Genomic DNA, 15,051 nt, shown 5'->3' with positions numbered 1-15,051 from the left:
AGAGAGGACAAGAACAATTAAGATAGAAGGATCACACTGAAGCTGGGCATGGTATCAAACACCTTCAATCCTAGTACTGGGGAGGTGGGGGCAGGTTGTCAGAACACAGCCAAAAGAATGATGGTGAATGTGGGTGGTGGTGGTGGCGGCGGCGGCGGCGGCGGCGGCGGCGGCGGCGCACGCCTTTAATCCCAGCACTCGGGAGGCAGAGACAGTCGGAGTTCAAGGCCAGCCTGGTCTACAGAGCGAGATCCAGGACAGGCACCAAAACTACACAGAGAAACCCTGTCTCAAAAAAACAAACAAACAAACAGTATATATATATATATATATATATATATATATATATATATATATATATATATATATATATATATATGATGATGAATGATGAACAATGCTTTGGGGAACTGTGAGAGAAGCTCCAGGAAACTCAATACATTTTGTTCCCTGGTTTGTTCATGGAAGTGATTTTGTGCCTCCTGTGACAAACATTTGCATTCAATTTGTTAGGCATGGGTTCTATAGATGCTGGATGTCAGAACACAGCTACAGAACCCAATCTGGCCAGTGCACCCTGGATCTGGATCTGGTCTCCTGCCTTGCTCTCATGCTTTCCTGTAGTACATGCCGGGCAATTGTGTTTAAGTTGGTCTGTTCTGAAAAAGTTCTGAGAATGGGTTAATATTTAGTATGTATTTACTGGCATTTATTTACACGTTTTTCTGAACTCAAACAGCCTTCCTTGGATCATTTCTTTCTTTGTTCCATTCATGTCTACAAGTACACTAAAACTGAACTAAAATCGTCTGCAGCATTAGACTGTAGTCCAGTCCATTCTTTAAGGTCCTCAAATCCCAGGTCTCCCAGACAGATCTGCATAGGTCGACAAAGGTCGACAGCAGGTGGATCTCTGAGTTTGAGAGCAGCCTGATCTACAAAGTGAGTTCCAGGACAGCCAGGGCTATAGAGAAACCCATCCATAAGAAAACCAAAACAAGCCAGTTGTGGTGGCGCATGCTGGTAGGATTTCCTGAAGGAGGCGGCGGCAGGAGGATCATGAGTTTGAGGCCAGCCTGGGCTACACATTTAAGGGGTTGGGGAGTTAGCTCAGTGGTAGAGCGCTTGCCTAGCAAGCACAAGGCCCTGGGTTCAATCCTCAGCTCAAAAAAAAAAAAAAAAAAAAAGAAAAAGAAAACAAAAACAAAAACAAAACAGTGGACAGCACTGCACAACTCTTCCCTGTGCTTTGAGACAAAACTCTCACTATTTAGACTAGGTCAAGCTTGAACACAGCTCACGGTGGCCTCCAACTCATGAGACTGTTGCGACAATTAAAATGAAAAATCTCTTCCCTACTCCCCTCCCCGCTTTCCCTTTCCTGTGTGGGACTGAGCCCAGGGCCTTCACAGGCAGATGTTCTCCAACTAGCTTGCCCTTTCACTGTGTCACGCCAGCTGGCCCAGAACTTGCTAGATAGACCAGGCTGCTTTGAATTCATAGTCTGCCTCTGTGTCACCATCCCAGGCTACACTTTCGTGATGCTTAGAACTGCATCCTATTACTCAGCTTACGCCTGTGCTAGAATATGCAACTTTAGCAAGTCAAGGTATTAATTATGGTACTTTCTCTTCACTCACTCAACAAACATTTGTAGGGACCCTATGAAGTGTCATCTATTGGGTATTCCCAATTGTAAGCTTCTTGAGGGTTAGGAGCAAACTGTCTTGCTTATTCCTACCAGTCTCCTGACCTGCTTCCCTAAATCAAACCAGGATACCCTTCTGGTCCTGACAACCAGGGCATCCTAGAAGTCCAATGGCTCCTATCTACAAAACATTGCCTACACTTTCCACTTTTCTCCAGTGTCACAGCTAAAACCCTAATTCAAGTCATTATTAATTTTAAGCTGAACAACTATATCACCTTCCTGTCCTGGTTATTTTGTTCCCTACTTGATTCCTCATACCCCAGAGTTAATTCTCTCTCTTTCTCTCTCTCTCTCTCTCTCTCTCTCTCTCTCTCTCTCTCTCTCTCTCTCTCTCTCTCTCTGATAGGGTCTCTCACTATGTAGCTCTGGCTGGCCTCAGATTCACAGAGCTCAACTTGCCTCTGCCTCTCAAGTGCTGCAACCACCCCCAGCTAATCATCCCGTTGTCAATGCTATTTTAGGGAAATAAATCAGGCCATGAAATTCTTTCAACTGAAATATTTTGATGATTTCCCATTACCCTTAGAACAAAACTCACAAAGCCCATGAAGCAATGGGTGCTTTCTCCCTTGTTTCTATTTCGTCATCTTTTCTATGTTTACTCTAACTCCATGCCCCTCTTCTAAGGCATTTTCCTGCTCGATCATCCTGCTTTCAGCTTCTTGAACCACACACCGCCTTCAGATTTCAAGCACTTTGTCTAGAAAGCTCCCCTGGAGTTTTTTCTCATCTCCACTTAGCTAATTTCTGAGCCTTTCTAGTTGGCCTTACCGTGTAGGTCCCTTTTAGAACCTCCTCTGCCCTAGTCACTGCACATTTGTCCGCTGTTGTGGGCTTGTTTGGATCCCCTTGAGAGTGCAAGCCTCGGAGACTAGGGCAGAGACTACGTGTCTGTCTGTAAGAGTCCCGTCCAAAGCAGCGTTCAATAGGGGTCAGGAAGAGGGGAGTCAGTGGAGCGGCGAGCATTTTAAAATGGTGCTCTTTATGTAAGCAACCCTAACGGCATTCGGTGGGTTATTTTAAAAAGACATGACAGCAGGGTACGTACGGGGCGGTCCGAGAGGGGGGAGGTGGCTAAGAGGGAGCGGGGGGGGGGGGGCGGATATGACCAAAATTGTCATATTCACATGGGTATACATGAAACTGTCAAAGATAAACTTTTAAAAAACACAGAAGTAAAGGGACGCTCTTCAGAGAAAACAAACCAAAGCAGGCTCCTTAAGCACAGGAGCCTCCATCTTCCAGCCCCGGCGCCCTGCGTGCTCCAGCCCCGGCCCAAGGCCGCCCGCTCGCCCGATCCGGATCTCGTCGCCTGCCACCCTCAGAGCTTCGCGCCTCTCTCCCTCAGACCTCAGACCCCTCGCGGACACCCAGAGTCCCTCACACGCCCAAAGCCCGCGACTACTCACCCAAGACCCGGTCCTCTTCCCGGTCCACGCAGGAACGCGCCAAAAATTACAACTGGACTCCGCCCCACCTCTGACGTCACGCGCTCGTCTGTGGAGGACGCTCTGATTGGCTACGCCGGAATTGTACGATGACACTGCTTCTGGGAGGGGGTAAAACACCGCCTCTCAGTAGAGCAAACCTGATTGGTGTAGGTCACCAGGCGCCATCTTTGTTATGGGCAAAGAATTTCCGGTTGGTGAATCCTCAGGTTCCTGTGACTAAAATCGAGCGTCTAGCGCCCCCTAGCGCGAAGTTCCAGCGTTGTTACCTTCTCCTGAGCTGCAGGGTTTACCCCTCTCCGTGAAGTTTATGTAAGAACTACAGAAGCCTACACTTCTACCTAACGATGCTAACACTCCTCTCCTCACAGGTTTCTCTGTCCGAACCAGCTTTGCTGATCTTGTGTCCGTCCAGTTTAGATATTAGGATTTAAATACAGAGAGACGGAAGTTTCTACTTTTCACTCTGACATACAGAAACCAGTATCTCTTCAGATTTTGTTTCACCATCTGTAAAATGAGGGAAGGCTAGATGATATTTTTGGACTCAGAAACCAATATTCCTAGAATAGTGCAGATCTGGGGGACTAGGATTTATGTCAGAGTTGAGAATAATTAGATCATTCTTTAGCAAAATTCAAACTTTATGTATTTACATCCTAGAATGTGTTGATACATAGTACTAAAGAAGTTTCCAAATGCAGAATATTTAGCCTCCATAATAAGAAATACTTCCATGTACAATTTTGTTGTTTGAGACAGGGTCTCTCCATGTAGCTCTGGCCTGGGACTTTTTATTGAAAGACCCCACTTATAGCAGGCTTTTACTTAGCATAAGAAACGCCATTCTGCGAGGCAAGTACCAGAAAAACAGGGCGTCCTTGGCCTAACTGCAAAATGTACGTTTAGATAAATCACTTGGCATAAACCGTAATCAGCCAGCTGCAAAAGTCTGGGACCAAGGAAACACTCACCCTGATCACCCGCCCTGGGAGAGAAACCGTTGAGTCAAAATAAGATATCTCTGGTTGGCCACTTGGCCTTGGGGAATAAACAGTTAAGCTGGGAAAGCACCCCCAAGGCCAAGTCAGCCACACACATCAAATTTCCAAAAATTAAAAATATGTCCCTAAGTTCACCCTGGCCTTCTTTGAATCAACCAATGGGAACCCTGTAACTATGCTTCTCGCTTCTGTAACCGTGCCTCTGCCCCTGGGATCCTATAAAAAGTCCCCTTTACCCAAGGAGGGCGCGCAAGTCCTCCAAGAGACTTTGTCGCCCCGGGTACCTGTGTATCTGAATAAACACTCTTGCTGTTTGCATCTGATCCGTGTTTTCGGTGTGTTCCTTGGACTTGGGGTCTCTCCTGAGGGAAGATCTCCTCCGGGGGTCTTTCACTATGTAGATCAGGTGAACCTTGAACTCACGGAGATCCACATGTCTCTGCCTCTCACATGCTGGGATAGAGTGCTGGGATTAAAGGCATGAGTCACCTTGCCTTCCTTGCTCTTTTATGACAGTATGTAGCAGGGCCTGGCGTGTCTCAGGATTCCTCCTCCTCTTTTTCTTTTTGTGCTGATAAGTGAATTTAGGAGTTCATGTGTGCTAAGCAATACCACTCTATCACTGAGTCGTATTCGAAGCCCTGGCCTAGAATTCTTGAAACCTTTGGCCTCAGCTTCGAGAGTGCTGGGATTACAGGCTTCAGTCACCACATCCAGTGCCAAGTGACACTATTCAGAGATTAAATTCCTCCAATTGATTTTAGATAACACAGTATCAGTATATCTATCCCTTGTGGTCACGTTTGGGTTTTTTTTTGCATAATTAAAACTAACTTCAAGATGACTAGAAAACAAAAAATCCTGCCATGTACATGGGTTTTGTTGTTGTTGTTGTGCCATGGATACTAATGCTACATTTATGAACTCTGTCTCACTGTTAATAGAGCCTGAGTAATATCAGTGTGAAGAATTCACAGTAATGGAGAGACTGCAATAATTAGATCAACTAATTCTTTTTTGGGGGATGGGTTGAGACAGGGTTTCTCTGTGTAGCCTTTCCTGGAACTCACTCTGTAGACCAGGCTGGCCTCGAACTCACGGAGATCCGCCTGTCTCTGCTTTCTGAGTGCTGGGAGTAAAGGTGTGGGACACCACTACCTGTCCAGATAGACTAATTCTTGTTGGTATTCTGAAGTTCCTTTCTTCTCCTTAACTTTACAGGTAACCTTTGCTTCCCATGCAATATGAGGATAATTCTAACCCCTCAAGAACAGAGGGATGTGGAGAACCAAGCAATCTGTATGGAAATTGGTTTAGTGGCAATTCTAAGGAAAGAGGAGGTAGTGATTCAAAAAAGAAAAATGAGGTAGATTCAGAATCCATTGAATGTGGGATATCAGGGAGAGAGAAAGGAGGTAGAGGCAATTTAGACAGAAGCTGGCTGATAAATTTCTGACTTATGCAACTGGGTGTTTCTTGAGGTAACGCACTTTAGTGGGGAACATGGGAAGTACATATTTAATGGAGTCTGTTTTGGGTTTCAGAATGACATGTGTATGTTAGGCAGACTTTTCACTTCTGTGACGAAATACCTGAGACAACTTAAAGCAGGAAAGATTTTGGTTCTGTTGTTTCTAGACTTTGGTCGGGTACAAGGGTATGGCTGATGAGGCCAAGCATGGCGGAAGAGGTGCAGTGTGGTTGAGCAGAGCTGCTCACCTCAATGCAGCCAGGAAGCAAGATGACAAGAAGGCCAAGAACAAAGTTTATCATTCCTGCGCTCAGTGATCTACTTTCTCCAACTAGGCTCTGCCTTCCAAAGTGCCACCACATCCCATCAGTCTATTAAAACCTGGACTCCATCAATGGATTAATCCCCAGGATCTCAAAGATCCTCTTCTGAACATTGCTTCTACTGGGGGCCAGAACTTCAGCACAGGAATCTATTGGGGAGGACACTTCATATCTAAACCCTAACACTAAGAAAGAGAATGATGAAGAAAGGACCTGGAGCAGCTTGCTTCTCCTCAATCTGGGCGCTGAAGAGAGGCTTCACTTTCTTTAGAAAAACAAAAACAAAAACTGAGGCCCACACAGCTTTAAAATATTGCAGGGTTTTTTTTCTTTGTGTTTGTTCTTTTAAGATAGGGTCTTGCCGTTTAGCCCAAGCTGGCTTTGAACTCCTGGTAGTCCTCCTGCCTCAGCCTCCCGAGTGGTAGTGTTACAAACAGGGATGCCCCATGTAGTGGTTCTTAATTTTGTGGGGGGGGGGCAGTGCTGGGGGTGCTCACAAGACCTCTTTGAGAAAAAAAAAACTAGTAGCTTTTTCTTTCTTTCTAGAAAAATACATACTGTCAAGAGTTTGCATGCTTTCAGTGGTTCACACAGTTTCTGGAAGCTAGTCCAGATTCCTCTAAGATGAGGGGCCTCAAGTGCCTGGCAGTGGTGGGTCGCACCTTAAATCCCAGCACCCAGGTGGCAGAGGCAGGCAGATTTCTGTGAGTCTGAGGCCAACTTGGTCTACAAAATGAGTTCCAGGAGCCTCTGGTGCAGAAGGCCAGAAACTGGGAAGTAGAGGAACCAATGACCAGAGCAGCCAGAGTGGATAGGACAGCCTTCATCCTGATGCCCCCACCCTTCATGTGGCCCTGCTCTCATCCTCAACTATTAGTTGACTGCATTTGTATGAGTTTGATTCTTTCTGGGTACTCCATTCTTTACTATCTGTTTGTTTCATTGCCAAGACTCAAGTCTTGATTATAGTTTTCAGTGTATTGAGGTTGTCTGAAAACCATATATACACATACTATATATACATACATACATACATACATACATACATACATACATACATATGTATACACACATACACAAAGTGGTTAATGTCCCAAAATAAATAATGAATACATCTTAATAGCAAAACAGTAGCAACAATCAGAAACTTAACAAAGCTTTTGACTTCATTATTCAAAACTGTGTTGGCTACTTCAGATCTTTTTTTTTTTTTTTTTTTTTTTTTAATTTTCCAGAGCTGAGGACCGAACCCAGGGCCTTGTGCTTGCTAAGCAAGCGCTCTACCACTGAGCTAAATCCCCAACCCCCAGATCTTTTATAATACCCTCCCATTTAAAATTTAGATGTCACTTTATGCCCACAACGTAGCTTGCTAGGATTTTGACTGGAATTACATTGAATTTATAGATTAAGTTAGAAAAACTGACATCTTGAAATTTTTATATGTATACATTTTTTGAAAATTTCATACATGAATACAATGTGTTTTGACGAGATAATCCTCCCTGACTTTCTCTGATTTCTGTCCTTTCCTGCTGCCTACTTTCCAACTAATCCTCCTGCTATGGGCATGTCTTAATGAAACCACTGAGTTCTTTAGGGTAGCTTACATGAGCACAGAGGGGAGTTATTTACTAATGTGTGGGCAACTTACCAGTGATCACATTACTAAGGAGAATGACTCCCCTTCCTCTGGCAACCCATTAACTGTCAACAGCTCTTCAAGGACGGGTAGGGCATTGTGAGCACTTTCTTCATCCGTGAAGGCATGGTCACGGGAGTCCCACCTTGTGTAGGTATTGTGCAGGTATCCGCACGAGCTGTGAGTTCAGGCAATGGCCAGAGTATCATAGCACCCCTCCCCATCTTCTGGTTCCCCTCTGTGATATTCGCTGGGCTTTGGATTGTGTAATACAGATTTTCTGCTTCTGCTTAGTTAGTCTTCGCGCTCAACAGTCATTCACTATTAGTCATTTATTAAAAGCAGAAGAAAAGCTGAAAATAAGTGGAATTCAACTACATTAGAATAAAAGAAATCTGGGCAAAGGAATAATCAAAGTTGAAAGGACCAACTATTGAATGATAGGAATTGTTTGCTAAGCAAACTCTGTGTGTGTGGGTGGCAGGTGTACAAAGTGGTTAATATCCAAAACATGTTGCTCTAGAAACGGAACAAAACCCAATAATGCAATTTAAAGATGGGCAAAGGACTGACTGGAGTAGGCAGACATGTCTCCAAAGACTCACCAACAGGTATATAGAAGTCTTAAAATAACTGACCACTGGGAAAACGCAAAGCCAAACGGCAGTGATATATATATCTCATCTGTTAAGAAAGCCATTACCAGAAAGACAAAGAACGAAAACAACAAATGTTAACAAGGATGTGGGGCTGGTGAGATGGCTAAGTTGGTAATGTGCTCACTGTGCAAGCCTGGCAACCTGAGGGATTTGCTAAGAGTAATTTTGATTGTTAGCTTGAATGGATTGCTAAGAACCCTGGAGATTGGTAGCTCTCCCAAGTTTCCAGAAAGGGATAGAGTGACACTAAACATAAGCAGCATACCCGGCAGGTGGGGAGCCTGTGGGGTCAGGCATCTCTCTCTGCTCCCTGGCCTCCATGGTGTGAGCTGCCCACGTCCACCACACCTGCCCCGACTTAAACACCAAGCCAAACGCAAGCTTTCTTCCTTTCCAGTTTTCTGACAGATGTTTTGTCACAGTGACAAAAGTCTGATTAACACGTGCAGATAATCATGCTATTAACACATGGATGATGACCAGGCATAAAAATAACATGCATAAGCTGGGTATGGTGATGCATGCCTTTAATTCCAGCAGTCAGGAAGGAGGAAGGAATCTTTGTGAGTTTGAAGCCAACTTGGTCTACATGGTGAGTTCCAGGACAACCAAGGCTACATAGTGAAAGCAGGTCTCAAAAAAACCAAAAAGAAAAGGAAGAAAGAAAATAGCATGCACAAAGGTCCTATGACTTGTAGTAACTGGTAAGATGGAACAAGGCCTTAGAACAGAGAGTAGATTCAATAAATCAGATAACACACACAGCATTTACAAGTTGTTTACTATACAAATTATTGCAGCCACTATTCTGTACAGTAGATCACTACAGCATCTCTCTCCTGAGACTTCATGATCACATCTTCTCCCCCTTCTCACACCTTCCCTCATGTGCTGCTAACCACCATTCAGCTCTCAACATCTGTGAGTTCAATTTTTTCAGAGTCCACATATAAGTGAGATCATGTGGTATTTATGACTGGCTTATTTCATTTGACATGATGTCCTCCAGGTTTATCTATGTTAAAATGATACGATTTCCTTATTCTTAAAGGCTGAATACTACTTCATTATATATGTGTATTGCATTTTCTTTAGATGATGGACACCTAGGTGCACTGTATCCTAGCTACTGCAGAAAATGCTGCTACAAAGATGGTATACAGAAATCTCTCCAATTGTCTTCATTTGAACTTGCCTTCACCTCTAATTCTTTTCATGATCAAACAAATGGCCTTATCAAGACCACTGAGTTCTCACTTCACAGTTTGGATTTACCAGATAATTATACTTGAACAAAATGAAAGGATTTTCCCAGTAACTTCATTGTAAAACTATTTGGTTTCCTCCTCTATCTGGGATACTACAGAAACCTACTTTATCTAGTATAAAATAATAAAGAAATTTGTACTAGAAACTATAAGAAAAGAAAAAATTTCACTTCATTTTAGAAATGTCATTAACAAACATTGTCTCTGGGGTGCAAGTGGGAGAATCAAACCCAACCACTGCTGAACCAGTACAGTGTTCCACTGTCTTGCAGTGTGGGAAACTGTTCAGGATGGAGATAACTGTAACTTGGATAGGATGTTCCCTTGAGATGAAGCAACTGTTTTGACTCTATTTAAATACACAGCTGTGTGTATTTAGAGATCTCATGGTTAAACAAAAACAAAGCAGACCTTCTCATGCTCTCTTAAATGTTTTAGGACTTGATATTGTTTATTTTTGTGACCTGTTTAGTTCTTGCTAGCCTTTTTTTACAGAAAATATGGCAAATCCCTATTTATTCTATGTAGCCCTGGCTGGCCATGAGCTGGTGATCTCCTGCCTCAGTTTCCCATGTGCTGGAATTGCAGGTGTGCTTTGCACCACCATGCCTGACTCTGTTCACCATTTTAGCAGGAATCTCATTGAACAGGTGATGACCCCCTGAAAAGGATCTGCTCCTGTTATCATGAATAAAACATCTCAGTATTAAGGTTATATTAATAACCTTAATATACATACTACAATGTTACTGGTCATATATGAGCCATGGGACAGACTTGTAGCAAAATCTTATTTTGTGATAACTGATGTCTGTAAGCTTCTACTTCATGTGGGAAGCAAAGAGCTGCCCTATTTAAAATTAAACTATGTGCTATACTAGCCCATACACCTCCAGTACAAAAAAGACTGAAGGTGTGGTCACACTGACCAGCTGTAGGAAAGCACTCCACTCCTGAGCCGCATTCCCAGCGCTCACCTGGCCTGCTAGCAACAGAAAGCCCACAGTGCTCAGGCAGAGAGCCACATGGAAGCTTCTGAATAATTACACATAAACAACAACATGTCTGTAGGTGAAGACTTGCCTAGAAAAGTGCTCCAGACACATTTCCCGACCACTTCATTTTCCTGTCTCGTAAAGGTTCTTAACATATGTCACTCCGGCTGACTGCTCTTAGTGACTCTCAGGAGGGAAGTCACTGGATCTCTGATTGGAAGGGCAGTAACTAGATTCTACTTTGTAAGTTCATGTCGGTCCAGAGATGGTCTCCTTAGGACGGGTACATTTTCTTTCTCCTGAAACAAGGATAATGTGGCAAAAATATCCGTGTGACAACAAATAAGACAGAAGTACAAGTCTTGGGGGAGAAATCTGGCATTTACCAACAGTTTGGGGAGCTGAAACAACACTCAAATGATGCAGTCCATGACATGGATCTGCAGTGTGTCAATGTCTGGCAGAACTTCTCCACATTTGGGGCAAGAGTGAATCGGAATACTCCGAGGCTGCTGCTGTCCCCAACTCATGTCCTCGGCTCCTGGGAATAAACAAGAAGTGACATGTGCCATCAGTTCCATCTCAAGAGCACTTTGGCCTGAATTTCATAACAGATGGTTAACGTGAGCATCTGTTAAACTTAGTAATCAGTATCTGGTGGGATGCAAATGCATACTTTTGGGTCATTAATGGAAATTATGACTATGAACACAGAGAAATCTAGAAATAGTAACATTTAAACTGCATCTCAAGCTCAAGGTCTGTGAAATCATAGTTTCAATTCCAGATACAGGACAAGACATATTCTATTAAGAATTAAGTCCACAAGAGTAAGAGGTGGATGGGATATAAATAAAAGAGTGATTAAACAAGCTGGGGAAGGTTTCCTGGAAGGACATGCCCATTCTCAGAAGCAGACAACCACCTCCTTTACTCAGTAGATGGGGAACCCTCCAGGATGTATGAAAGTCCCACTCTGTGCTGGGATATCAATGAGGTGGGGAAGCCAGGTGAAAAGGCAGCAGTGCAGCCTCAGGCACAGGGATTCAGCACGATCAGGAGGAGGGCCCCTGGCTCTGCAGAAGGCCTTGTGGGTATGACGCATCTCTCCAGAGGCTCATGCACTGGTCCTTGGATGGCAGCACTATTGTGGGTGGGAAGGCTGTGGGCCCTTTAGAAGGTGTTGCTTATCTGGAGGAAGTAGGTCAGTGCGTGTGTGTTGGGGCTCTGGGGTACCCTGACCCTGTCCTCATCTCTGCTTCCTGTCCACCATCATGTGAACAGCCTCCTCCTCCACATGTTCCCACTGCCGTGATGTTCTTCACAAAACATATTTGAAATGCGTCCCAACTCTAAGTAGATCTTTGATCAAAAAAAAAAAAAAAAGTTGCCATTAATGCTGAGAAGTGCTTCTGCTTCCAGGGCATCTTTATGTGACCTTTATGGACCACATTTTTGGCTTTTTAGAGTCTTAGACTAGTAACTGGTTCAGTGCCCAAGCATCATTTTTGGAGTATGACAAAGAAAATGGCCTTTAACATATGTTTGCTTCAAAGCACACTGCTTGAACTTATGATACAGAAGGCTATTACATGACTTGTGGTAAGCAAGTTTCGGGCATTTTTATTGATTTGTTTGCAATACTGAGGGTCAAACTAGGGCCTCAGGCATGTTCAGAAAGCTCACTATCACTGGAGCAAGAAGTATGGGGTGGGGGTGAGTGGGTATAGATTTTTGTATGCACATATATGTGTGGGTATGCTCAACTGTGTGTACACGAGTGGAGGCCACAGGTTGACATCTAGTGTCTTTCTCTGCCATACTCCAACCTAACTTTTGGAGACAGGTTAGCTTTTATCCCCTGATGCTGAAAGTGCCCGGGTTAATATTTATGTCAGGCCATGTGCTACCTATCTCCTCTGCACATGCTCCATGAACGCATATGTTTATTGTTTGGATTTATTTTGTGATTTAGGATTTTTGTTTTCAATCAGTATATGCACGTATATGTAAAATATTCATTTTATTATTTTTCTATTCATGTATGTTTGTATGTGTGTTGTGTGTGTTCAGGTGCTTACAGAGACCAGAAGGGGTCAGATCCCCTAGAGCTGTAGTTCCTGATGTGGGTGCTGGGACCTGAACTTGGGTCCTCTGAAAGACCAACAAGTATTCTTAGCTGCTGAGTCATCTATCTAGCTCCTTTATCAATGCATATTAATTATTCAAAACAGTGGGTTTCACTGTGATACTTTCATACATGCATATTAATCTATCTATCTATCTATCTATCTATCTATCTATCTATCTATCTATCTATTTATTTATTTAAAGACTAGCCCAGGCTGGCCTGGAGTTCTCAATCTTCCTGTCTCTGCTTCTCAAGTACTGGGATTACAGGCATAAATCACAACACTTGGCTGCTAAACCTATTTTTAACTTATTTTCCTATAAACAGACTTTGCTGGGGGGCGTAAGGAAGGAGGGAGGGCCAGACAGAGAGGAAATACAAAGTGGCATTCAGAGAGACTGCCCCCAGATTTAACAGTTTACCATATATGCTGATGTTTCGTTGCTGGCGATTAAACTGTAGTACTACATAAGCAATCAGCTGTATGTGTGATGGCTAGTTTTCATTGTCATGTTGCCATAATCAAGAGTCACCTGGGAAGGGAGTCTCAGTGAGGGACTGTCTAGATCAGGCTGGCCTGTGGGCATGTCTGTGGGAACTGTCTTGATTATGTTGTGGGAGCACCATTCCTGGGGTTTGGGTCCTGAGCTAGGTAAGCATGGAGAGAGCTAGCTGAGTTCTAGGCACGCATGCATTAACTTTGCTCTGCTCTTGACAGTGGCTGTGAGGTGACTGTTTCAAGTTCCTGCTGCCCTCACTATCCTGCAGTGATGGGTGATAGCCTGCCTGGAAATGTGAGTTAAAATAACCCTTCCCTATGGAGCTTTTGTTGGGGTATGTTATCACAGCACCAGCAACAAAAGCCAAACAGAATGTGAAAGGTGAAAGGCACTTGGGATGGTCTAGTACTTAACCTTTTTTTTTTTTTCCCAGAGCTGAGGACCGAACCCAGGGCCTTGCCCTTGCTAGGCAAGGCTCTACCACTGAGCTAAATCTCCAACCCCAAATGTTATTTTATTTTATTTAATTAATTAATTAATTAATTTTTTCAAGACAGGGTTTCTCTGTGTAGTTTTGGTGTCTGTCCTGGATCTTGCTCTGTAGACCAGGCCGGCCTCGAACTCACAGGGATCTGCCCTGGCTCTGCCTCCCAGTGCTGGGATTAAAGGCGTGAGCCACCTCTGCCCGGCCCGTACTTAACCTTTTTTAATCCTGTGAAATGTAAGATGACATCTTGTTGGTAGAGCATTGCCATTAACTTTGTTCCTAGCTATGTTAGGTCTTTGGATTTATTATTTTTTTTCCTATGTAGAGTCAAGGACAACACTTCCCTTTTGATAACTTACTATAAATTCCAGAACATTGTTACTGCATAATAAATCTAGCACCATGCATTTAAGACCTGGACTTGTCCAGCATTTCATGAGGATCTGGGTTCAATTCCTAGCATCACAAACAAAATAAAACAAAGCAAAACCTTTCTAAATAAATGCAAATAGAGGCTCAGAGTGAGCTGAAGAGGGTGATTCAGATCAGCACATAGTACACTGGAGTGACATGTGGCTGGTGAAGAGTCTGGGCTAAAATGGGAGGGTTTTGGAGATTGGAGAGAGGGTTTTGGAGACTGGAATTGTGGGGAAATACGAGGTGCTGTATTTTGACTCGTTTGATTTGGGATCCATTCTACACAATGTAGTGGAGTTTTCCCTTGAAATCCTAGCTCATAGGTAACTCACCTCTTTGAAGCAGATAAGCCTGCTGGTCAGAGTCACTGGTTCTTGCCCCATGCCGGCTCTGCATTTCCATCAAGGATTGCCTGCTGGGATCAAAAGCAACACTACTTGTGATGTACTATAACCTTGCAACAGGACACCATTAAGCAGCGAATAGAAGTGTGAGGCTGACATTCATAAGAATCAGAATTGACTTGAGAATGTAGCTTAGTGTCAGAGTGCTTGCCTAGCATGCACAAGGAGGCCCTGGGTTCACCCACCAGTGCCATGAAACAAAGTGAAACCACCCAGAACTCAGGACTAACTTGATTCTTGTTTTCTTTTCTTTTTTTTTTTTTTTGGTTTTTCGAGACAAGGTTTCTCTGTGTAGCTTTGCGCCTTTTCCTGGAACTCACTTGGTAGCCCAGGCTGGCCTTGAACTCACAGAGATCCGCCTGGCTCTGCCTCCCGAGTGCTGGGATTAAAGGCGTGCGCCACCACCGCCCGGCTCTTTTTCTTTTTAGGTGGGCTTTATCTGTATAGTCCTGGCTGTCCTGGAACTCAGAGATCTGCCTGCCTCTGCCTCCCAAGTGCTGGGATTAAAGGTGTATGCTATCACCACCTGGCTCTGTCTTGACTTTTTTTATTTTATGAGCATTGGTGTTTTGCCTGTATGTATGTCCTTGT

General features: G+C 43.8%; 1 protein-coding gene across 3 annotated transcripts in view; it reads right to left on the bottom strand.

Annotated features, from left to right (window-relative positions):
- Positions 1-8,768: 8,768 nt before the first annotated feature.
- Positions 8,769-15,051, bottom strand: part of Optn (optineurin) — a 44,377-nt gene continuing 38,094 nt past the window's right edge. The window contains exons 13-15 of one of the 3 annotated variants that reach the window (XM_059263564.1): positions 14,389-14,471; positions 10,908-11,062; positions 8,769-10,820 (exon numbers count right to left, since the gene is read on the bottom strand). In XM_059263564.1, the coding sequence (XP_059119547.1) occupies positions 10,935-11,062; positions 14,389-14,471 (211 nt within the window). In that variant the 3' untranslated portion in view covers positions 8,769-10,820; positions 10,908-10,934. Of the gene's footprint in view, positions 11,063-14,388; positions 14,472-15,051 lie in introns of all 3 variants that reach the window. The other 2 variants (XM_059263563.1, XM_059263565.1) reach the window with 2 other exon arrangements.

The sequence above is a fragment of the Peromyscus eremicus genome, chromosome 5, assembly GCF_949786415.1.
Source record: "Peromyscus eremicus chromosome 5, PerEre_H2_v1, whole genome shotgun sequence".
NCBI lineage: Eukaryota > Metazoa > Chordata > Mammalia > Rodentia > Cricetidae > Peromyscus > Peromyscus eremicus.
The sequence above is the reverse complement of the archived record's forward strand: the minus strand, read 5'-3'. Positions and strand labels throughout refer to the sequence as shown.